The sequence below is a fragment of the Pelophylax lessonae genome (assembly GCF_965119305.1).
Source record: "Pelophylax lessonae genome assembly, chromosome: 9".
NCBI classification, from domain to species: Eukaryota; Metazoa; Chordata; class Amphibia; order Anura; family Ranidae; genus Pelophylax; species Pelophylax lessonae.
Genome location: NC_138776.1, coordinates 214632090 through 214657179, shown reverse-complemented (window position 1 = coordinate 214657179; position 25090 = coordinate 214632090). Strand labels below are relative to the sequence as shown.

The window sequence follows — 25090 nt, the reverse complement described above, 5'->3', positions numbered from 1 at the left end:
AGTAAAACTCTCACATACTCCCAGCTGAGCCTGTTTTCTGCCAGCCAGTCTAAAACTGCTGATTACTCCCAGTGGTCAGTTTACAAGCAGAATGCTGGGAACATACAGAACTATCTAGGCCCATGTGTTTTGATCTGCCGGTATTGTTATATGTGCATTTATCAGGACCCTGGTAACAGCAAAAGTTAGTGTTATGTCCCCTGTGTAAAGCTCATCATGACACATCCTCTGCTGTATAAATACCAACACTGTCCTCATTACCACAGTTCACACACCTGGAAATGATTTTAAAAGGTCTCCTTATCCTGCTTTTTGTGCTGTCATTAGCACAGGCAACATCGCCACAGCACATCATCCACCCCAAGTTTCTCCACCTAGGTAAGTGTCTTGTTTATTAGATTATTGAATAGATTTATTCATACATTTAATTGAGTATTTCTTGTCTTGAGGATGTTTGCTGGAGTTTTTGGTATTATAAAACATCTGTGTAAAACATAATAGGAACAAAGCTAGACAACAAAGCTGGTTTCCTCATTTCTGCATTTTACAATCTGTAGATTTTGTAGAGTTTTTGCTCTTTTTTTAGGGCACCTCAATTTTTTAAAAGAAAATTGTTTTGATTGTGAATTATGATGCTCTGGAGAATGGTGATAGGGAAAGGAAAGAGGGGAAATTCATGGAAAGGAAAGAAGGGAGAGACAGACAAGACAAGGAAAGAGGGTTGAGAGATAAATGAGAGGAAAGAAGAAAAAGTAGGGAGAAGAGAGATAAGGGAAATAGGAAACAAGCGACAAGACGAAGTAAGAGGGATGAAAAATAAGAAAGAGGAAAGAAGAAAAAGAAAGGAGAAAAGAGGTAAGGGAAATAAGAAATGACAGACAAGACAAAGACAAAATGAATGAAAACTAAAGCAAAGGAAAGAAAAAATAGTAAGGAGAAGAGAGGTAAGGGAAGGAGGAAATGACAGAAAAGCCAAAGAAAAAAGAAGTAAAGAAAAAAAAGTAAAGAGAAGAGAAGTGAGGGACGTAGGTAATGACAGACAAGACAAAGAAAAAGGGGTGAGAACTAAAATAAAGGAAAGAAGAAAAAGTAAGGAAAAGAGAGGCAAGGGAAGTAGGAAGAGACAGACAAGACAAAAAAGTTGGAGGAACGATATAAGAGTAAAGATGGAAAAGTAAGGAGAAGAGAGGTAAGGAGGGACAGAAAAGACAAAAATGAGAGGTGAAAGATAAGATAGAGAGGAAATAAGATAATGTAAAGAGAAGAGAGTTAAGGAAAGTAGGAAGAGACAGAGACAAATAAAACCAAGAAAGAGGGTTGAGAATAAGAAAGTGCTAAAGACAGAGAGCGTGAGAGGTAGAGATGGAGAGAGAAACAGAAGACAGTGAAGGACAAGGGTAAGATCGAGAGAGGAATACATGAAATAAAACAAAGGAAAAAGAAATAGAAATTGGTTACAGAGAGAGGAGAGAAGCATGAGAGAATATAGAAAAAGGAATTTTGGTACTGCTAATATTATATTATTTTTGGAAAACCAAATATTTGACATGTATTCTGATACATAATTTATTAGCAGTGAACTTTATTTGCTTATCAAATGCATATAAATACTGTAACATATGAAAATGTTGGTAAACCTTTCTTTGTAGTTAAAATTGACTGTGCTTGTTAGCTGTAGTGACAGAAGGTTCCAGGAAAAGGATCCCTTAGGGTTTACTAATGGGAAAAGATGTCCTCTTTTCAGCTAAACCATCTGTTGAGGGCTGGGGGGGGTAACATATAATGCCGCTGCTACACATAGAAAAATGAAAGCATATAATTGGCACAATAAAAGATAAATGCTGTGTTAGCTTAGGATCAAGGAATCATTACAGAATCACAGACTTTCTCCCTAGGGCCCCAGTATCGAAATTTCTTAATCGGTTCCTTTCTATTTACAGCTTACTAGAGGCCTCTATTCTTTAGTACTGGCTTCATAAATATGACCACTAAGCCTCCAATAGCATAACATAGGAAAATACAATCTGCCTTAGTGGCACAAAGCGATCATGTCTAAGCAAAGAGGAATAGATGTGAGGCCCCTTATACCAGATTCGTTTCTGGCAACAACTAGGTTGCAGAATTTGTGCCCAACAAGGAAATATGCTAGCCAAGAATGTCAGGTAGGGCCAATCTCTCAGACACACATACATCTCAGCACAAAGAATATTTTAAAAATATTAAATTCTTCCATTGCATATGCTTTTTTTGTACACAGACTATAGACCGAAGGTGAACACTTTGAGCCTACCTTAAATTAGGACCTAATTAAAACAGTTGAGGACTACAGAGAGACCAGCAACTGCAGAAATAAACAGGAACGTGTAAAGTACAGCACAGTTTACAGAGTGCAGTGGTCAGGAGTATGTAACATAGGGCACTTTACATTACCGATCAGTGGGAGGAAGAACACCCCAGTGTCAGTGGAAGAAAAACACACACCAGTATCAGTTGGAGAAAAAAAATGCCCCAACATCAGTGGCAGAAAAAAAAATATCCAGCGTCAGTGGCAAGAAGGAGACCCTAGTGCTGGTGGTGAGTGGGATAAAAAAAATAAAATCCTAAAATACTCCAATCAATAAAAAATAAAAACAGCATTAGTGTAACTGGGCTTGAAAAAAAAAACATGCTCTTTGCATTAGTGTCATGATAAAAACAATTCCCCTAGCATAGTTAGTAGATTAAATATTGGATCAAATACACATCTCCTAACATTGCTAACATTACATTAAACAAAATTCCCACATTATTGGTATCAGTGAAATTAAATAAACATCCCTACAGCCAGGGCCGTCTTTAACACAGGGCAAAAGGGGCAGCTGCCCCAGTCATTGTTGTGGGGCCCTTGAGCCTGTGCTGCCCGCAAATATTTGATAGGTGGATTTGGCTATCACTCAGATGATGAGGGCGGAATTGAGTGTTGGGGCGCTGGTTGGGTGTTATGCCTAGTGCCTGTGTAGTGATTGGCCATCTTCGTAAAGTAAACCTTGTCCGGTGAGAGCGCTTTTCAGTCCCAGGCACAGTCACACCGATCCCCTCTCCCTCACCATTTCCGATAAGCCACAGATCATCAGCCCGCTGAAGAACCTCTTTGCTAGGGGGCTAGAGAGAGGTGCCTGGTGATCACCTGACATCTTCTGGACACTATCAAGGTGAGACTGCTGGGGAGGGGTAATGCAGGGCTCTGTGGAGGGAGGGGGTCCTGTGAAATGATGGGGGTAGTATGAGGGAGAGGGTCCTGTGTAATGTGAGAGAAAAATTGAATGAATGAAAATGTTTGCCCAGGGTCTAATCAATATTAAAGATGGCCCTGCCCTCAGCATTGGTGTCAGTGACACTAAAACGTCCACTCAGCTTTGGGGTTGGTGGGATCAAACAAACATCCTCCCACCATTGGTGCTTTAAACTTACCTAAGAAAGGTATGCTACCTGTGATGCCCTAGCTTTCAGATAAATACATCAGCCCCAAAATAATGAAAGCACTATTGGGCAGGTGAATACTTCTCCTGAAAGTGCCTGCATAGAACTGCTGCTGGGTGCTGGAATGAGAGTTCAGGACCTGGCAACAGAAAACATACTGGACCAATGGGTAGCTGGGATGTAGTTGAAATTCTTCAACAGTACTGTGGGATCCAGGGCCATTGGGTAGTCTGAGATTGTGTAGCATTCTGCAAGGTGTACAAAAGGTAGCATTCAGAAGTATACAATGTACAAAATACAGATTGAAGTGATCTAGAGTATGTAATGTAAAACATGCAGAGAAACATATAGCAGTTGATTTACTAAAGGCAAATATACTGTGCATTGCAAGTCCACTTGCTCTAGTGGAAGCTGTGAAATAAGGGGAAACTTTGCTGATATCTATCATCCAATCATGTACAAGCAAAAATGCTGTTTTTTATTTTCCTTGCAGTATTCTTTGCAAAGTTAACCTTTACCTCATTTACTAAGCTCTGGAGCAAGTGCACTTGTAGTGCACAGTATATTTTCCTTCAGTAAATCAACCCCATAGTATGACATACAGACTGTAGTCACCTGTATGTATGTAATGTGCAGCAAGGTGCAGCTGTCTGGAGTATGTAACACACAACACAGCATACACTGTGCATCAATTTAGAATATATAACAGAACTTGCAAATGAGAAGAAAACTGGTCGCACACAGCAGTTGTAATCCAATAAAATGTCCTTTATTCTTCAAACATGGGACAATAGCACAGGATAGGTTACAGTTGCCATGTTTCACACGCAGAAGGGCTTAGTCAGAGGTTATGAATTTTTTGGAACTTTGATAAAGCGCATGCGCACTAAACGTGTCGTCACAGCAACAGACCAGCTTGCAGTCCACGCTGGTTCCTGCAGGTGCCCATCTTCGTTCCATACCTGCCATTGCTGTCCTGAAGTAACGCCATCCAGGTCCGCCGGCGTGTCCTGGCTTGGTTTCTCGAACAGCTGACATCTGTCTCCATCCAGCATGGTATTGGTGCCCCTCCATGCTCTTTTGGTTGTTGGACTGGATTTTCCTAACCCATCAATGCTCAGGACGTGTACCTGTAGTATCGTTGTTTTTTATTCACTCATTTTTTACATTGTGGATAATAAACTATATTGTTTTATCTGCTTCCTGGTTCAAATTCTGTGATTAATTCGTATTCTGCTATTCAGGCTTTTGAGCACTGTCCATCTGCCCTGTTTAGCTCTTACAGTTCAGATTTCTTTAGAAGTGTTTGTTGTGCTGGCTACGTTGGGATGGAGATGCCGGGTGGTGAGCAGAGTTATGCAGGTGGTGAGCACTGTTGTTGAACTTGAGGGCTGCAGTGGATGGGAACATGAGGTAGGGTTAGGAGATAGATTACACTTTTCCTGGTAAGGTGATGTGTTAGAGACAGAGCATAGAAAGAATATTGTCCGTTTGCAGCAACGAAAGCCACTGTCCAGGCAACTGGGAGGGGGACCATCACTGTGTATCCAGGGTGGCGTTGCCTACCCATGACTGGCCCTGTACTTGCCCCAGTCCGCTAGCACAATATGCAGTGCCATTGCATGCCTGTACAGTACATCTAATATTGTGAAGGTAGTAAGTAAACACTGAACTTGATTATCTGCCAGGTTACCATTGATTCCGAAATTAAGTTAAAACTGTTATTAGAGGCAGTGGTTTGACATAGAATTTGGTTCCAGGTCCCAAAGTAATTCTTGTAGCACAATGGGAATATACAAGTGGACAGAAAACAAACACCCATGTCATGAACCCCTAGGCCACAGTCTGTGTGGTCTAGTGTCAAATCCAGCATAGATGTGAAGACTATTCACAAAAATCCCATTAAAATGAATTATTTCATTTTAAGTGGTGCTCTTAAAGCAACTTGGCTCCAGCAGGGCCCAGTCACCCATGGTAAAGAGATGGTAAAGAGATAATAGCTGTCCTTCCCAAAGAGTGACAGAACTCAATACCTGACAAGGTTAATCACTAAGCTAGCTGCAATGCTGGTTCTTTTTTGTTGCAAATTGACCTATGTCTGCTTACAGGGTCAGGTGAAGACATAAAAAATCACAAGACAAATTGTAAACATTGACACAAGCGTAATGCATTGCTTAAACTGACAGCAAACCGAAATTCAACATTTAGATAAGGTGTGGGGGATAATGGGCAAGGACACAAAAATATAACAAAATAAATGGTCCCTTTAAACCCAGCATTGTGAAACCCTATATGCTTTATTCTGCTGTGTGTCTGTTCTGTTTCGAGCAATGAAAATAAATTCAAAGTTCCTTCCCAGCTACTCACATTACATAATAAAACATAGAGCATTTAAACAGGAAGAGTTTAATTGTCATAATTAAAAAAACTATTATGATGAAATTGCTAAATTTAGCAACTAGGCAATGTATTCTACTTCTGAATACTATTATGTTTATTGGATATGTAAAGCCAGTTTTTATTGTATTGTTTTTCAATACGGTAGGCATGGGATAGAACCTCTCTCGCTTTTTTTTACTGCTGTTTGTGTCCCAGCTGGGGCGATCCACTCTCTGATGACTATTGTCACTGGAACTGAAAGTGAGGAATAATTTAGAATTTCAAGCTGTCACTGGAATAGACAGTGGGGTCTATTTACTAAAGGAAAATCCACTGTGCACTGCAAGTGCACTTAATTGTGCTGTTGCTATAGACTCAAGGGTGACATGCAAGGAAAATGAAAAACAGCATTTTTGCTTGCACATGAGTGGATGATAGAAATCAGCGGGGCTTCCCCTCATTTCAGATATTCGCCCTAGAACTACAGTGACTGCACTTCCAAGTGCGCATGCAGTGCATTTGTATTGCACAGTAGATTTAGTAAATCAATCCCATAGTTTGGAAGTCTTGCAGTGGTGATGACACTTATATTAGTGACAACTGTCCGAGCGATAATTTTCCCCTACTTTAGAGAGATCCCTCACTTCCTATTGTATCTCAACATGGGAAGTAAAGGAAGTAATGAGACAAAAACATGAAAACCTGATCTTAGTCATTCCAATCCGAAACAATTATGAAAATCTGAAAATTAAAGTAAAACTAAAAGCGCTCTGAGGAAGGGAGCATGTATCCCGAAACGCGTCAACGGTCCAAGCACTAGGACGTATCCTTCTCCACACAAGGGGTTGAAATGTGATATGCGATTTTACTCCTCATGTTTGTGAGTATGTTTTTGGCTTTTTAATAAACTTTCCAAAGGTGTCGAAAGGTAATGCACTAGGGCTTTGCGCCTCCTTTTTTGTCTGTTTTCATACATTTAGGCTTTTTCCAAAGAAGGGAATGTGGCTACCTACCTTAAGTACTACTGGCATTAACCCTATCTGTGAGCTAATAATTCACTGACACACTAGGTCTCATAGACATTTTTTTCTGGTTGACACCACTGCCATTTTTTCCTCCATCACTATTATTCCTATGCTTTAGTGTACTGCTATAAAAACTCTATGCTATTAAACTACATCTGAATGCTATTGAACTGTATACACTGCTATTAAAGGGATTGTACAATTTCAAAGTTTTTCACCCTAATGCATTCTATGCAGTAAGGTGAAAAAAACCTTCTTTGCTGCAGCCCCCCCCCCCTCCACACTCTCATCTCATAGGACAGATAGATAGCAACAGGAGCTATTGGTTCCCGCTGCTGTCAATCAAATCCAGTGACACAGGAGCAAGGGCGGGGCCACTGTCTGTGTCGGTTGACGCAGCAGCAGGACTCGGGAGCGGGCCTGTACAGGTGCCCCAAGGGAAAGCGGCTTTCCTTGGGGGTACCTATTAAAGAGGAGGAAGGCGGCTTTCCATGGGGCACCTAATAAAGAGGAGGAGCACCGCCGGGGGAACCCCAGAAGAGGAGGGTCGGGGCTGCTCTGTGCAAAACCTTTGCACAGAGCAGGTGAGCATAACATGTTTGTTTTTTGTTTTATTTTTAAATCCAAACCTTTACAACCCCTTTAAACTCTTTAAATTTGTGAGGGTACACAAAGCATGCAATAACCATTACTCATATCAGTGTGGCTCGTGTCACAACTATTGAGCTGTGAAGATAACAAAAAGCACATAGGTTTGAAGCTACACTGAACGTCAACAGTGGCTTTTAATTAAAATGAAAAAAAAGTAATGGAAAATGATATTTTTCCTCTCTTATCAGTCCCTGGAGATGGGCAAAAGTAGCCTTCAGAACAAGTTAAGAGCCATAGGGTTATAATGGGATGGCAGATGCCCTTTAAGGACCCATTGGGGTGCATTGTATTATATTGTAACAATCAGAAAACTAACAGAATTTAAAAAAAAAACTATGTTGGAGCTACTGAATTTTGAGGTTTCATATATAGAAAAAAAAGGGGGTACCTACGTCCAAATTAACATATATGGAAAAGAGGGAATGGAGGCATATTGGACTTTGATGGTACCATAAACACTGGATGTAGACGGGAGATACCAATTTTATATAAAAAAATATTTTTATGAAATCACCATAAAATTATTAGTATAGAAAACACAATAATATAGGGCACAATTTACAAGAATGATGCTTATTGCAGATAATATATGTTATTTGTTGTCTCATCCATGGTATCAGCTATGCAGAGTCTTTTCAGTTGTGATGTATATAATCTGTCTATATGTATGTGTTTTCTATACTAATGATTTTTTGGTGATTTAATAAATATATTTTTTATATAAAATTGGTATCTCCCTTCTACATCCAGTGTTTATGGTACCATCAAAATCCAATATGCCTCCATTCCCTCTTTTTCATAAATGTTAGAGCTACTATATATTGTCATTTAGAGCTCATTGATAAGTTGGGGATCATACACAGGCCTTATAAACCACTTATTCAAGCCTATCAATATCTATATACTGTAACTTTACCAAACTTTTTAAAAACTTTTCTCATAGTTATCATACCAGAAGTAGTTATGTTGAAGACCGTAGTCTAAACAATTCCAATAAAAAGCCTTGGTTTTCCTAGAAAAACTAGAAGCAACCAATGCCCATTTGACAGACTTCATAGCATCCTGGTGTTTACTAATAGCATATAGTGAACTAGCGTCCACTGTCACTGGATCCTAAATCAGAGATATTACCCAGCAGTTGTAATAAGTGCTTTGTATCTTTAAATACGCATCTGTGGAGGTAACCAAAGGCTGTAAATGCAAATCTATATATCGACCTAACTAAGAAGAAGAGGATTCCACCCCATTTACTATTGGTCTTCCTTGGTGTTGGTAACACACTTATGAATTTTTGGTAGAAAATCAATCACTGGTGTTTTGTATGCAGAAGGGTTAAGATTTTGTGCGTCTTTACTGTTCGGAATGTTCTTAACTCCTCTATTGATTAGCCTCTGCAAATCAGTTTTAAATTAATTAATAAGATTCTTACTTAACAACTGATTTGTGTTTCTATCTTCTACATTTCAGTTGTTTCAAATCTGTTAATTTCCATCTTATAATAAGTTTTGTTCATCAGAACAATACCCCCTCCTTTATCGGCGGGTTTAATTACATCTTTTTTACATTCACCTGTACACCTTTTCTAATAAACATTGGATCCTTCACTTTTTTTCACCTTTAAATTTTCCAGATCATTTACAACCATATTTTTAAAAACATCTATATATATTTATTATCTACATTGGGAGGGGTAAAAGTGTATGTATTACTCAAATAAGTGGATAAAAAATAGTTCTAATTAACTTGTGGTTGATAATATGTTTTAAACTTATCCAAGTTTTTAACAGGGGCAAATGTAAGGCCCCTGTCCAAAGCCTTCACTCCCTCAAGACTGAGCAGGGTACCACTTAGGGTATATATATATATATATATATATATATATATATATATATATATACAGTATATATATATATACCTTCTCCAAATGGTATTTTCTTCTTTTTTTTTTTAAGCCTCCCACCTGCTCTTATTCCTCTCCTCCTCTTCCTTTTGCCCCAAATGTTTCCAATGTATTCTTCCTTCATTTTCCCTCTCATCAAGAGGGCCTTATACATTGTGCCTATATGGGCCTTCAACAATTAGTCTCCAAAGGAAAGGAACTGTTTTGTAGTGGGATATCTGCTCCATACCAATTATCCTTTTTCCCAAACAGATTATAATTCTGAGGGAATCTATTTTTAGTATTTCCATGATTGTGCGGAGGGGACCCCCTTCCATTAGGGCCTTTCCTATTTTGTGCATTGTTTCTATAAGGCTTATTATTAAAATACTGCCTCTTAAATTCCTGTGTATTCCTCCTCCAGATATTCTCTGGTTGTTGATAACGAGAGTCCCCCCTCATATAAGTAGAAATTGTAACATAGCAAACCCCAAACCACTCCTCCAGGGATTCTTCATCAGTCAAACCATCATTATGTGGGACATCTCAAACAAGATGCCTGGGAACCATGTTAGAAACAATGTATCATTCAAATTTGACTGTGTCCCATCAGGCACATATTTTATTTTTAAAAACATGATTTCTGGTCGCCAGTCCTCAGGAGGGATGTGTTGGAGCTGGAAAGAGTCCAGAGAAGGGCAACTAAACTAATTAGAGGATTGGAGGACCTTAATTATGAAGAGCGTCTGCAATCGCTTGATTTATTCTCCCTGGAGAAGAGACGCCTGAGGGGGGACATGATAGCAATTTTTAAATATCTCAATGGGGATCTCAGCTTAGAAAAAAAGCTGTTCAGTCGAAGGGATTGCACGAGGACTCGAGGGCATACAATGCGATTAGAGGAGAAGCGTTTTAACCTCAGGCAACGTGGGGGGTTCTTTACTGTTAGGGCTACAAGATTGTGGAATTCTCTACCACAAGAGGTGGTTTCTGCTGGTAGTATGGTGGCTTTCAAAAGACTCTTAGACGTACATCTCAAGGATCAGAACATTCAGGGTGAGATGATTACAGCCACACACACCTACACAGGTTGAACTGGATGGACTATTGTCTTTATTCAACCTCACCTACTATGTAACTATGTAACTATGTAATTTCCTGAAAAAGGGGTTTAAATCTCCTGGTTAATTAATTTTACTATCCCCCGAAAACACTTATTCTAGATTAACTTACCTGTGCTTCAACATAGAAAAAACTTCCATGGTTGCCTCTTAATTGTTGTGAAAATAGTGCAACAAAAATTAAACCAAATGCAATCAGCGCAACCTATATCAATAATAAGTGTTCAAAATATTATAAAAAAATAATAATAAATAAATATAACAATAAATCCTCTTAGTGAGTTGTTGCTTTCTCAAACGCTGTGCAGGTGTCTCCATAACACCTCCAAATAATCCTCTATCTCTCAATAGTGTAACGCAAATTTAGATTTGATGTATCAAACAATCAGACACTCATAAATCTTTAATCTTCCTCCTGTGTGAGTTAGTAGATTGTTTTTTAGCTTGGAGCATAGTTTTGATTACTGGCTCTGAAAGCCCTGTATCTTTCAATTTCTTCTGTTCAACTTCCAGGCTGCTAGATTTAGTCTTTCTGGAGAGGGATGATACATTGATCCCTGGTAAAAAAAAAGTCTTTAATCTGCAGGCTGCACAGGAAAGCAAACCTCAGCCTCTTGGGCCACAGGACCATGTCTTTACCTAGGCTTAAGTAACTGGAACCACTGCTGCAGTGGTTTTAGGGACTTTACGTGAGATAAAATGGCAAAATCCTATTTACACAAGAGAACAAAGGGAAGTCATAAATAGTGCAGTAATACACTTTATTAAACTGAAAAACTGCTCATCTTTTGGTGTTGATCTCAAAGTTACACAGGGGTCAGCAAACACGTGTATCTCCTCCGGGGATCATAATAACATGATGATGATCTTCTCCACAGAACTCCAACTTATCTTCATTTTATGATGAAGGGGATACATGTGTTTGCTGACCTCTGTGTGTAATTTAAAGTCAACACGAAAAGGTGAGCAGTTTGTCTGGATATGGGAGAGGAGTGCACCAAAAGTTTTTCTGCATGAATTGCACATCAGACTTTATTGAGTGCTTACATGGATTGCACAGTGATTTTGTTGTATGGTCACATGGAATTCACAGAGGACTTTAATGTGTGTTCACAATGGGGCACAGAATATTATTGCACCACAATTTTGGACTTTATATTTGCAAAGGATATATTAATTGCACTTTTATATCATTTTTATATATGATTGTTTGTTTTTTTGAATATTTGAATTAATAGCACTACACTGATTAATGAGTTATGATTTCTCTCTAGGTCAGGTAAATTACTAATTGATTTTAGTTGTTTTTTCTAACTCTGCTGTTGCCTGGATATAATCTTTCCTGACTCTTCCCTCATTGGGTGGGCATATGTGGCCGACTTCTGGTGTGGTGAAGGTCAGTAGGACTAATTCCTAATTAAGATGGAACCTGCAACTATGGGGAGTAGAAAGGTTGCCTTCAGTGTGAAATTTTTGATCCTGCAGGATTTTAGATGTTCAAATGGTGGTCTTGCTAATTAGTCAAGAACCATTGTAAGATTCTATTTACAGCAGAATCACAAGGTTTTCTTGGTGGAGTGGAAAATATTATTAAGCACAAAAAGAGAGAGAAAATATTGGGCTTTCTAGGCCAATTTGGAGAGGGATGATCAAGAATAACAGCCTGTTATATATAAAATTCTTGTTTATTCATAATATTAAAAAACATGTATGACATCAGGGCATACAGCCCAACATAAATACAACAAAACACTTAAAAAGGTCCATAGGTGCAGAAATACTTTCCCATAAGGGGGTGTTGAGGACCCATTCAGATGTTAAAGGGTCTCTGGTGGAATGCAGTCTAGGGGTCCCAGCAAGCCAACGCGTTTCGCATTGGGCTTCCTCAGGGCCAGAGAGACCAGATAAGACCAGTATTTCCCACTATATAGTGGACCGTGGGCGGGCAGGACAGACGGACCAACAAACTCACAGATGCAACGATATGAATCATAAATTGTATTGAGCAAAAAATCTCCAAATCAAACAATAGAATGCCTCTCTGTATTGTACCCGCATAGGAGTCCTTTTCTGTTTGTGCCACTAAGGGTATGCAATTACTTAATCTGCAATATGTGCAGCATGCACCCACAACAAAGTGGATACTTGTCAAGCAAATTTAACACATTCCATAGATAGGGTCCTATGCATAGCCAGGTACTCCAACCCAATGGAGTCCAAGGTTGGTCCTGAGGCAGGTATGTCTATTGTATAATCCTCATAGTGTAACGCTCCTGCGTTTCATGTATAGTGTGGATTTTCAGCTGCAGAAATATTCCACTTCAGTAGTCATGTAAGAGAGATGCTGAGATACCATTCCCAACCTCAATGACTCATCATGTGTGGAAGGTCTTAATTCAGCTAGTAAATACACACACTCAACAAGCTGGTTCCTAGAGTGACTTTATGTATGTAGTAACACAGTGATGAAGATTTAAGAGACAGGTTGAGTGGAGGTGGTAGGTGACAGACACTTGAAGGTAAGACAGTAGCAGATGGATGCAGGTAGGTTTAGCAATCATGTATGGTAGCAGATGACAGAGTAGCAGGTGGACATACAAGAGTGATCAACCCAGTGCAGGAATAAGTAGCAGTAGTCTTAAGAGCTAGCAATCTAGATATGCAGATGTGATAAATAGTCTTTACTATGCAGAGCTAGATAGTGTAAGCTTAGTATAAGTTTATAGAGGGTTCCCCTGCGGGGTACTTAGCACTAATAGCAATACAGCCGAAGGTTGGTTCAGGAGGAGCGGATGATCCGGAAGCGGGATGCAGGGATCAGCGCAGCGAGGTTCCGTCAGCGAGGTATGCTTGCAAGCACGAAAGCTTCAAGCCAAGTTAGCATCCAGGTAAGGGTGTTTGAACGAACACATGTGAGTGAGAACCGGCGCTTTAAATAGCCATCTAGTCCGGCGCTGAGTGATGACAGCTTCAGTCTTAAAGGTGTATGCGCACCTTTCCAAAAGAGAATGGTGGGGCGCATACACTTGTGAAAAGAGTAATTTAGGGTACCAAAGGTACCGGAACATTACACATAGCCTGTCAGAATAGATAGCATCTCCCAAACTCCACAACAGAGTGAGGCTTGTATCTGGAATCCTGTAGTATGCCTGCCTTGTTCTGAAAATATTATTAGTATGCTGACCTGGCACAAGGGAGAACGACCCCCCCCCCCCCCATTTGGGGCAGAATGGAAGGACTGCAGTCACTGTCAGTGACTTCTGTGCCAGCCTGTTTAGTAGCTTGTGAATCAGAGAAAAGATGTAAGCCTCGCAGCTGTCCAATGTTTAATTAGGGTATCAATTGCTACTGCCTGAGCACTGAGAATTCTTAACATGAACTTGGTCACCTTGATATTCTGGAGAGATGCAAAAAAGCTAATTTCTGGCTGGCCCCATTTCTGCACTAGCATGTCGAACACTTGAGGCAGTAAGGACTACTCATTGTTGTCCAGGCATAGTGAGAACATATATCAGCCAATGAGTTCACAAATCTCAGTACATACACAGCTGGGATTTGGCTCAAATCGGACTGTGCCCACTTCATTGTTGGAGTCGCCTTGCTCAGCAAAGTCCTTCTGTGAGTTCCTCTCTGCTTCTGCAAGCAACAACTGTCCTGTCCACTTTGGGAGACAGCTTGACCCCCTCACCACTTGAGGAAAGGTGTGAAGGGCACAGGATGTTGCCCTGAGTTCCACAATATTTTTACACAACCTGAGAAGCATTGAAGTCCCATCCTCCCTGTGTCATTGCTCCTTGGAAATGTGCCCCCATAGTTATGATATATCCTAATAGATTCCCAATGAACATATTGCAGCATTTGTACTTTAATGCACTGCAATGCATGTATGTAATTGCACTGGTGTTGTGGTACTCTGGGTTGCTTGAAAAGAAGTGCAGGAACATTTTTTAGATGTTGAGGGTCATTAAACTGTATGTAAAGCCAAACTTTTTTTTTGTTAACTGTCAATGGTCTATACAGCACCTTCTCTTCAAAAGCTAATGCAGAAATGTATGGTGCAAAGCTTAAAGTGGTTGTGAAGCCACTTTGTTCTCTTCATACAATCCCCTATGTCCCATTACATTATGTGCCCCAGTGTATGTGCTTTATAAAAAAAATGCTGGTTTATATTTTTTTTTAGAGCATTGCTTGGTGCTCACATGACTGCCCACCGCTCTCCTCTCCCCATCTGACAGCTACAGTGGGAAGGGCTGAGAATCCACCACTGACATTAGCCAGGATGAGGGGAGGAGAGGGGGAGAGCAGCAGGCGGTCATGTGAGCGGCGCTGTGAAATAAGGTTTAAAACTGCACTTTTTTTTATAAGGAACATACACTGAGCACATAATGTTATCTAACACAGGGGATTGTATGGAAATATCCAAGTAATTTTAGCGGCAGGAAGGCAGGCACTGACACGAGCTAACAGGCAGGGAGGCTGGGGAGAGAGGACAGAGGAGAGACAGCGGGATGACGGAGACATGTAAACTGAGCACGGTATCATGGGCTCAGCAGCCATAATAAACCTGGTCAGTTTACAGAGGGGAGGGCAGCACCAGGCGGGATCAGACAGGTATTTTAGATGTTACAAAGGGACAAATTACACAGCACAAGCAATGTGCTGCTATTTATGCTTCACAAGAACAGGATCTTTTTCTTTTTAGGGTAACAACCACTTTAAGGTTTTACCCAAGGCAACTAAAGCACAAAACCATATGGTGTGGAACTGAAAGATCTGCTCTAGACCCAAAAAGAGTAAGGGTATTTGTCACATATATAACCATGAGTAACCAAAAGTCAATGATCTATGCTCCTGTTGCCTTATGTAAAACAACCGAGTAAAGTTGAAACAAAAAGAAGAATATTCATAAACGAAGCACGCAGAGCCCATGGAATAAAAAATTGAGAAAAGTTCCAGTCTTGAATATGTTCTACTGATTGATCACTGTAAACTCTTCAAAACTGTCATCAGCAATAAAAAAAAATGTCACTGTTGATACTGGTTAGAGAATCAAGATGCTATATTGGTCTGTAAACAGTCTGTGAGATCAAAAAACAGTAATATCTCTGCTGAAAAAATTATAAACCCAAAGAACAGAAAGGTATGGTCTTAAAAAAAAAAAAAAAAAAAATCCGCTTTATTGGGCTATCGAGTTACTAGGGACTTTGTGAGCTCTCTTGACAAGTTTGTTATTTATTAAGCACATGTATGTGCACATGCTTTAAATTATGTTTAAAGTCCAATAAAGTGGAATCTTTTTTCTAGACATTACCTTTCCGTTCTTTAGGTTTATTATTTTATCAGTGTGGAGATGACTGGTTTATAATCCCACAGACTATGTTTACAGACCAATATGGCATCTTGATTCTATAGCAAGTATCAAAACGAATTGCTGATGACAGTTTTGAATGATTTACAGTGATCAACCAGTAGGACATACTCAAACCCGAAACATTTCCCCATTTTCTATCCCATGGTCTCAAGGCAAGTAAAAATAGTTCTGTCCATCACCTTGAGTAAGGGGACCACCCGTTTCCTCAAAACGTTGGTCTCTTTTGTTCAATGGAACTTCAGTAAACACTTGAATCACAACTTTGGATGTACTGGCTATATTTAACCTTTGTTTTTTGATGTCTTTGCTCTTTTTGGGGAAATTTAAAGTGGTTGTAAAGGCTAAAGGCTTTTAATGTCAATGCATTCTCTGCATTAACCACTTCTGGACAGGAAGGTTTTACCCCCTTATTGACCAGGCCATTTTTTGGCACTGCATTACTTTAAGTGACAATTGCGCGCTCATGCGACGCTGTACTCAAATAAAATTGATGTCCTTTTTTTCCCAGAAATACAGCTTTCTTTTGGTGGTATTTGATCACCTCTGCATTTTTTATTTTTTGCGCTATTAACAAAAAAAAAAACAACAATTCTGAAAAAAAACACAATATTTTTTGCTTACTGCTATAAAACATTCCCAATAAAAAAAAAATTAAAAATCAAATTTTTTCATCAATTTAGGCCAATATGTATTCTGCCACATATTTTTGGTAAAAAAAAATCCCAATAAGTGTATATGATTGGTTTGCGCTAACATTATTGCATCTATAAACTAGGAGATAGATTTATGTAATTTTTTATTTATTTTTTTTTTTTTTTACTAGTAATGGCGGCGATCAGCGATTTTTAGTGGGACTGTGACATTACGGCGGACAGATCAGAAATCTAACTGACGCTTTTGACACTTTTGAGGAGGAACACAGGATCCCTGTGTTCATCACTGACAGAACAGCGGTCTGCCTTGTTTACATAGGCAGACCGCTGTTCTGTCTCCATGAGGAGTGATCGGGGGTGGCCGGCGGACATTGTGTCCTGCAATGCACTGCGCACTGCACAGCTGCAAAGCTTTGCCAATTCAGGGAGCAGTAAAAGCTGGTTGTTAAGGAGTGAGGCCAGGAAGCCGGCCTCAACGTCTTTAACAACCGATGAGTCATCAGCTGTAAATAGGCTTCCCTGCTGACAGCTGAATAAAAAAAAATAAAAAATATAAAAATATATAATTTGCCGGTAAAAAAAAATAGTAAAAAAAAAAATGACGTGGGGTCCACCCGGGTCTGGTATGGATTTTAAGGGAAACCTCAAAATTTATTACAACAGTGTGGGGTCCCCCCAAAATCCATACCAGACCCTCATCTGAGCATGCAGCCTGGCAGGCCAGGAAAGGGGGGGACGAGTGAGCGCCCCTCCTGAACCATACTAGGCCCCATGCCCTTAACATAGGGGGGTGGGTGCTTTAGGGCAGGGTTGTGGGGGTGTGCGGGCAGGGGGCTTATTGGAAACTGGAAGCCCCCTTTAAGAAGGTGGCCCCTAGATCTCGACCTCCCCCAATTCACCAAAAAAAGTGTCAAAAAGTAATGAAAACACAAAGACAGTTTTTGACTGTTAAAGTGGGCCTCCAGATTCCAATAAGCCCCCCCCCCCCCCCGCCCACAGACCCCCCGCAACCACAGCCCAGGGTTGTGGGGAAAAGACCTTTGTCCCCATCATCTCCCCCCCCCCCTTTCCTGACCTGCTAGGCTGCATGCTCGGATAAGGGTCTGGTATGGATTTTGGGGGGGACTCTACGCTGGGTTTTTTTTTTTAAATAGCTGGGTGTCGGCAATTGCAACCGTGAGTTAATTTCAATGTTATTCTTTTTCTTTAGAAATGTAATTTGTGCTGCAGCATGTTCTATAGATGCTACAGATGCGCCACTTTACAGACAGACTAAGGGGACCCCTAGGCACTATATTTAAAGGAATTTTTCATTTTTATTGTTGCACTTTAAGCATCATTAAAATCACTGCTCCTGAAAAACATTTTTTGCATTGATACATATCCCCCAGGGCAGTACCTGGACCCCCATACACCTTTTATGGCCAACTACTTGCATATAAGCCTTCAAAATGGGCGCATTTGATTTCTCATGTTCGGCTCCCATAGACTTCAACTGAGTTCGCTATTCGGGGCAGAGCTTTTCCCCTGTTAGGGAGTTCTGCTGCAAACCGAAGGGGGGTGTTTGGCCCATCTCTACTAATTACTAAACCCTTTGGGTACTATATCGCTTTGTAGGTCAGTGCAGACTTTGGAAAAAAACTGAAAATGTAATTTCTAAGAATGATGTGCACACATCTAGTGTAAAAAGGGCACACGGTTTTGCCAGACTGCAATGAAACAAATTTTACATTTTTTTACCGTTTTAGAAAATCACAGCACTTGTAAATTGCAAAGGAAAAATAATTTTTAATAACATTTTGTTACAAAATGCCGTGTGTAGAAAATCAATTGGTTATATTATATACATTTACTTTCTTTTTTCAGACTGGCCAGCAGATTGTGGAGTTGCATTTTTTCAACAAAACACAGCAGGAAGAATTGTGTCTGGAAATGAAGTACGCCCGTACTCCTGGCCTTGGCAGGTTTCCTTGCAGGTACAATTTGTTTTCAGTTTTATGGTTTGATTAACTTTTGTTGTGTGCTTAGCTTTCTATGAAGCTGATTTCCAAATTGACAATGTATAAAACAAAAAACTAGCTCACACTTTAGTACTAATTATTTTTACTCTTGCGGACATTGGTGTTAAATCTCAGGACAAAATACACCACTGCAACCAAGCAGCACCTAAAAATGATTTCTAGAAATTTCAAAACTTCCCCACGACACTGAATGTGAACCCCTGCTATCCCTATCAACAACCAATAACTTTATCAAGGTAGCAAGGTGGTGGGCAGCTTTTCAGCTGTGGCAAGAGCCTGTGCTTTGCCATCACAAAACCTACATGAGCATTTTGTGTAGAGAACTACTGGCTAAGGATCTTTTCGCTATAGTTAAATAACCAACCTGCTGAGCATAAACGGCAAATGTGTGGAAGACTTTCAGAAAAGTCATAGTTTATAGTCTTTTACTGGTACTTCTAACTCTGGTATGCACACTCACAACCCTGGAAAGGTGTTCCTTTCATATCACTGCAGTAACCCTCCTACTGTATTCACTATATTTGGACTAATACGGCTTTTGGTCTAACATGGTGCTAGTGCAGTAGTGTCACAGGAATTCCTGTTACTACACCTTCACAGTGTTTCCTGCTTAATTAAAATATTTGCTTGGGATCATCTTCAACTTTCAGTCATGGGTTGCGTAGACTGGAAGGAGAAACATTTGCTCCTTCAATAGGAGTTCTGGCTAGCAAACCCCTAAAGAGGGATATCGAAGACTTTATGGTTACAATAAGAATATTAAAATGTATGTCATTCACAGTGTTTTACTATTAAAGTATAACTAAAGCCATTTTTTTAAATTTAGGACAGAGTGAAGATTCAACCTGTTTACCATTATCTGGAAGTTAAAGCGAAAGAAATGACCAAATTTTGGTTTTTGTCTTAATACCAGTAATAGTAGGGAAATCTTAAAATAGGAAAACTTATTTGGATGACCCTGGTGAAAACCAGAGATTCCGTCACTTTAGAGGGATTTCCTTTCACTTCCTGTTTTGGCTGTGGGTCAAGATGTGAAGAAGAATTTTCCCAGTGGGACATGGGAAAGTTAATCTATCCAAAATTAAAATAGAATAAAGTTTACCTTTAGTTCTACTTTCACTTTTTCCTATCAGCACACATAATAAATTGGTCCAAATAACCCCAAAAACAAGTTAAGCAGAAAAAGGTTGGTTACCTACTCTGTTCTTTTAATTTTTTTAATTAAAGAAATTAAAAAATAAAAATATAGGTTCTGCAGTTGTCACCATAGGATAGCATTGAATTTTACTGAAAAACCTGTGGTGACTATGCTTTACAAACAGGACGAATGTCTTTAAAAATATGCCCCTTATATTATTGTAAAGTTATAACTCTTCATTATACATGATTTTTTAAGGTTCTATTACTATCATAGCCAATGGAAGTAGATCAGATTGTGAAACAATTGCAAGTCTCGTGTATAAAAACTGTAGGGCAGGAGCAGGTAAAGTGTTACAACTAAATACATGCTCTACACTAAAGACATGACAGCTGGAATCTCCCTGATTTGCTGTCATACAAGCTCTGATAGATAAGAAATTGCTTATAAATGTTAGCAAGCATTGCTGGTATTTAATGCATTAAATAAAAAGTCTTAGATTGATCATTAATGGCTCATTTATGGTAATTTAAAAGTATTGGAAATTATTTACATACTGTATATTTACATACTGTGACATCAGTTTTCTGCATTGCATAAACTTACATAATTTACGTGAAACTTACATGAGTGAGCTTCAAACACTGGATATCCAAATACAGAATCCACATATTTTAGTATGAGCAAGACAAAAGGGGAATCTGTTGTTTCTAACGTAACATGACTACTAACATGTGTGCCAGAGCTGGTAAGCATTGCCTCCTGCTGCTGTCAATCAAATCCAGTGAGGTGGGAGCAGGGGGCAGGGCAAAGCCTTGCTGTGTGTGTCTATGGACACAAACGGTCTGGCTCAAGAGTGAGTCCACACATCTGCCCCCATAACTTGCTATGGGAGCAAAAAAAAAAATATGTATGAACCCTCTGCACACTGCTATACACCAATTCTAGCAAACTTTGTAAAAAAAAAAGCTGGATGTTTAGTTCACAAACATTGCAATACATGTTTAAGCTGGCCAACTGTGTGAAAGTAGTCCCTCTCTGGCTAGTCCCTGCTCTGCAAACTGCTAATGCTCCAGTACATATAGTGCCAATATGGGGCAGATAAACAGGTAGAAGTTGTAAGAGACCTACATGTGCAGGTCTAGTCACTGACCTGGACTATGCAATAGAAAAAAGATAAACCTGTGTTTAAATCCTAATAGCTTTTACATGTACAGTATATAACCCATCAGGTGCAAAAAAGGTGTGACCACATGTTAACACTAGGGATGATCGAACTTTTCAAAAGTTCGGTTCGGCCAGAACATCCGAACTTCCCGAAAGTTCGGCCCGGATTTCAGAACCCCATTAAAATCAATGGGACCCAAACTTCGGTAATAAAAAAACACCATTTTGAAGCCCTAAAACCCAATAAATGCCCCTAAAAAGTGCCTAAGGTTCTGGGTCATACCCCAGGGACTATTAATCACACAAAAAAAGTTCTTAAAAATTGTCATTTTTGATAGAGAGCCAATTATTAAAAAAATAAAAAAAAAACTTTGGATTTAGTATCTGGGGGGTCTAAAAAGTGTACCTGTGAAGTTTCAGCTCTGTAGCATGTCCAGAACCATAAAAAAAAAACATTGTTTTTATTAGGTCACTTATAGGACAGGTTAGTGGCTTCTCTCTTTTCACACCTTGCCGGTTTAGTAGCAAGCATTTTTTGGGGTCTTTTGAGGCAGGCAAAACATCTGAACTTGTGTATACGGGTATATATACACACATACTTATATGTATATATACACCTAGACATATATAGGTGTGATAGTAGCAGAAATATATGCTTGCGCTAATGAAATCATTTACACTAATATGGCTCCGCTCCTATCACACCTTTATATGTCTAAGTGTAAAATACATATAAGTATGTGTGTATATATACCAATATACACAAGTTCAGATGTTTTGCCTGCCTCCAAAGAACCTAAAAAAATGCCCAAAAAAACGCTAGCGCCAAAAAAAAAAACGCCCAGATGTGTTGTTGCAGGCATTTTTTGGGGGTTTTTGGAGGCAGGCAAAACATCTGAACTTGTGTATAGTGGTATATATACACACATACTTATATGTATTTTACACTTAGACATATATAGGTGTTATAGGAGCGGAGCCATATTAGTGTAAATGATTTCATTAGCGCAAGCATATATTTCTGCTACTATCACACCTATATATGTCTAGGTGTGTATATACATATAAGTATGTGTGTATATATACTCATATACACAAGTTCAGATGTTTTGCCTGCCTCCAAAAACCCCCAAAAAAATGCCTGCAACAACACACCTGGGCGTTTTTTTTTTTTTTACGCTAGCGTTTCTTGGGCATTTTCTTGGGTTCTTTGGAGGCAGGCAAAACATCTGAACTTGTGTATAGTGGTATATATACACACATACTTATATGTATTTTACACATACACATATATAGGTGTGATAGGAGCGTAACTATATTGGTGTTAATTATTTCATTAGCGCAAGTAGTGTTTTCTGCTCCTTTCACACCTATATATGTGCAGGTGTATATATACATACATGGATGTGTATATATACCCCCTATACACATGTTCAGATGTCATGCCTGACTCAAAACTTGTGCTCAAAAAATCCCTATAGACGCCTGCAGCCAAAAAGCAAGCTGACAGGGGCGAAGCCATATTACTGCAGCGAAAGTGACTTCAGAGAAACTAGCTTTTCTCTATAGCAGTTACCCTGATATGGAAGGGTTTGGTCATCCTGCCATAGCAGTCAGTGTCAGTTCACCCTACACTACATTACGGTCACTCTGATATGGAAGGGTTTGGTCACCCTGCCATAGCAGTCAGTTCACCCTACACTACATTACGGTCACCCTGACACTTCACACTTTCCCTGCAGAAACTACATTTTTGCATCTAACTAAAGTGTAAAAGAGCACCCTAACTACACTAGATATCCCTTTCCTCACACTAATAAATGCTAAATGACACTTTTAAAGTAAAATTAACAGAACTGCTTCCACTCTCTTGCATGTCCCTATATAACAATGCTAGGAATTTGGCGGGGGCTATCTTATATACTGGGGGGCGTATTCACTAATGATTGGACTATGGACCCCCTAGTCACTCCAATCAAATTCCTAGCATTCTCCTGCCCCCTCAATTGGCTTTTGCTAATGGTTCTGGTCCAATCACAGGCTTTTAAAGCCCATTTCCTTGCCCATTGCATTTTGGTCGGTTCTGGTTGCCGAATTCCGAACTTTTTCAGCAAAAAGTTCTAAATTCGGCCAAACCTCGAACAGTCAATGTTCGGGTCGAACCGATGGTCGACCCGAACCGTTCGATCATCCCTAGTTAACACTATACATTTTTGATGAACCCTCTGCAAACATTGCAAAAAATTGCGATGTTTACTTCACAATCATTGCAGTGCATGCTTAAGCTGGCCAACTACATCAAAGTAATCCCTCTCTGGCCAGTCGCTACTCTGCTCTGCAAACTTCTAATGCTCCGATGGATATAGTGACAATATGGGGCAGATAGACACAAGTTGCAAAAGAGCTATAGGTGCAGGTCTGGTCACTGACCTGGACTATGCAATAGAAAAAAAAAAGATATACCTATGCTCAAATCCCAATAGCTTCTAAATATAATGTACAGTATCTCACAAAAGTGAGTACACCCCTCACATTTTTGCAAATATTTTATTATACCTTTTTTATGTGACAACACTGAAGAAATGACACTTTCCTTCAATGTAGTGAGTGTACAGCTTGTATAACAGTGTAAATTTGCTGTCCCCAAAAAATAACTCAACACACAGCCATTAATGTCTAAACTGCTGTCAACAAAAGTGAGTACACCCCTAAGTAAAATATGTCCAAATTGGACCCAAAGTGTTAATATTTTTGTGTGTCTACCATTATTTTCCAGCATTGCCTTAACCCTCTTGGGCATGGAGTTCACCAGAGCTTCACAAGTTGTCACTGGAGTCCTCTTCCACTCCCCCATGATGACATCACGGAGCTGGTGGATGTTAGAGACCTAGCGCTCCTCCACCTTCCGTTTGAGGATGCCCCTCAGATGCTCAATAGGGTTTAGGTCTGGAGACATCCTTGGCCAATCCATCACCTTTACCCTCAGTTTCTTTAGCAAAGCATTGGTCGATGTCTTGGAAGTGTGTTTGGGGCCGTTATCATGTTGGAATACTGCCCTGTGGCCCAGTCACCAAAGGAAGGGGATCATGCTCTGCTTCAGTATGTCACAGTACATGTTGGCATTCATGGTACCCGCAATGAACTGTAGCTCCCCAGTGCCGGTAGCACTCCTGCAACAACAGATCATAACACTCCCACCACCATGCTTGACTGTAGGCAAGACACACTTACCTTTGTACTCCTCACCTAGTTGCCACCACAACACACGCTTGATACCATCTGAACCTAAGTTTATCTTGGTCTCATCAGCCCACAGGACATGGTTCCAGTAATCCATATTCTTAGTCTGCTTGTCTTCAGCAAACTGTTTGCGGGCTTTCTTGTGCATCATCTTTAGATGACAGCAAGGCAGACCAATTTGACGCAATGCGTGGCGTATGGTCTGAGCACTGACAGTCTGACCCCCCACCCCTTCAACCTCTGCAGCAATGCTGACAGCACTCATACATCTATTTCCCAAAGACAACCTCTGGATATGATGCTGAGCACGTGCACTCAACTTCTTTGGTCGACCATGATGAGGCCTGTTCTGAGTGTAAATTGTCCTGTTAAACCGCTGTATGGTCTTGGCCACCATGCTGCAGCTCCGTTTCAGGGTCTTGGCAATCTCTCTATTGCCTAGGCCATCTTTATGTGGAGCAACAATTTTTTTTTCAGATCCTCAGAGATTTGTTTGCCATGAGGTGCCATGTTGAACTTCCAGTGACCAGTATGAGAGAGTGAGAACGATAACACCAAATTTAACACACTTGCTCCCCATTCACACCTGAGACCTTGTAACACTAACGAGTCACATGACACTGGGGAGGGAAAATGGCTAAAGGGGCCCAATTTAGACATTTTCACTTAGGGGTGTACTCACTTTTGTTGCCAGACATTATTGGCTGTGTTGAGGTATTTTGAGGGGACAGAAAATTTACACTGTTATACAAGTTGTACACTCACTACTTTACATTGTAGCAAAGTATAATTTCTTCAGTGTTGTCACATGAAAAGATATAATAAAATATTTACAAAAATGTGAGGGGTGTACTCACTTTTGTGAGATACTGTATATAACCCATCAGGTGCTAAAGGGCGGTGACCACATGCTAACACTATACATTTTAGATGAACCCTCCGCACACTGTTATACCCCCTTTATAGCAAATTTTGCGTAGAATGGG

At 39.9% G+C, this 25090-nt stretch overlaps 1 protein-coding gene across 1 annotated transcript in view; it reads left to right on the top strand.

Annotated features, from left to right (window-relative positions):
* The first annotated feature begins 276 nt into the window (after positions 1-276).
* LOC309562577 (elastase-1-like) overlaps positions 277-25090 on the top strand; it is a 36134-nt gene continuing 11320 nt past the window's right edge. Inside the window, exons 1-2 of the mRNA XM_082266826.1 lie at positions 277-378; positions 18405-18514. Coding sequence (XP_082122952.1) covers positions 282-378; positions 18405-18514 — 207 coding nt within the window. The 5' untranslated portion in view covers positions 277-281. The remainder of the gene's footprint in view (positions 379-18404; positions 18515-25090) is intronic.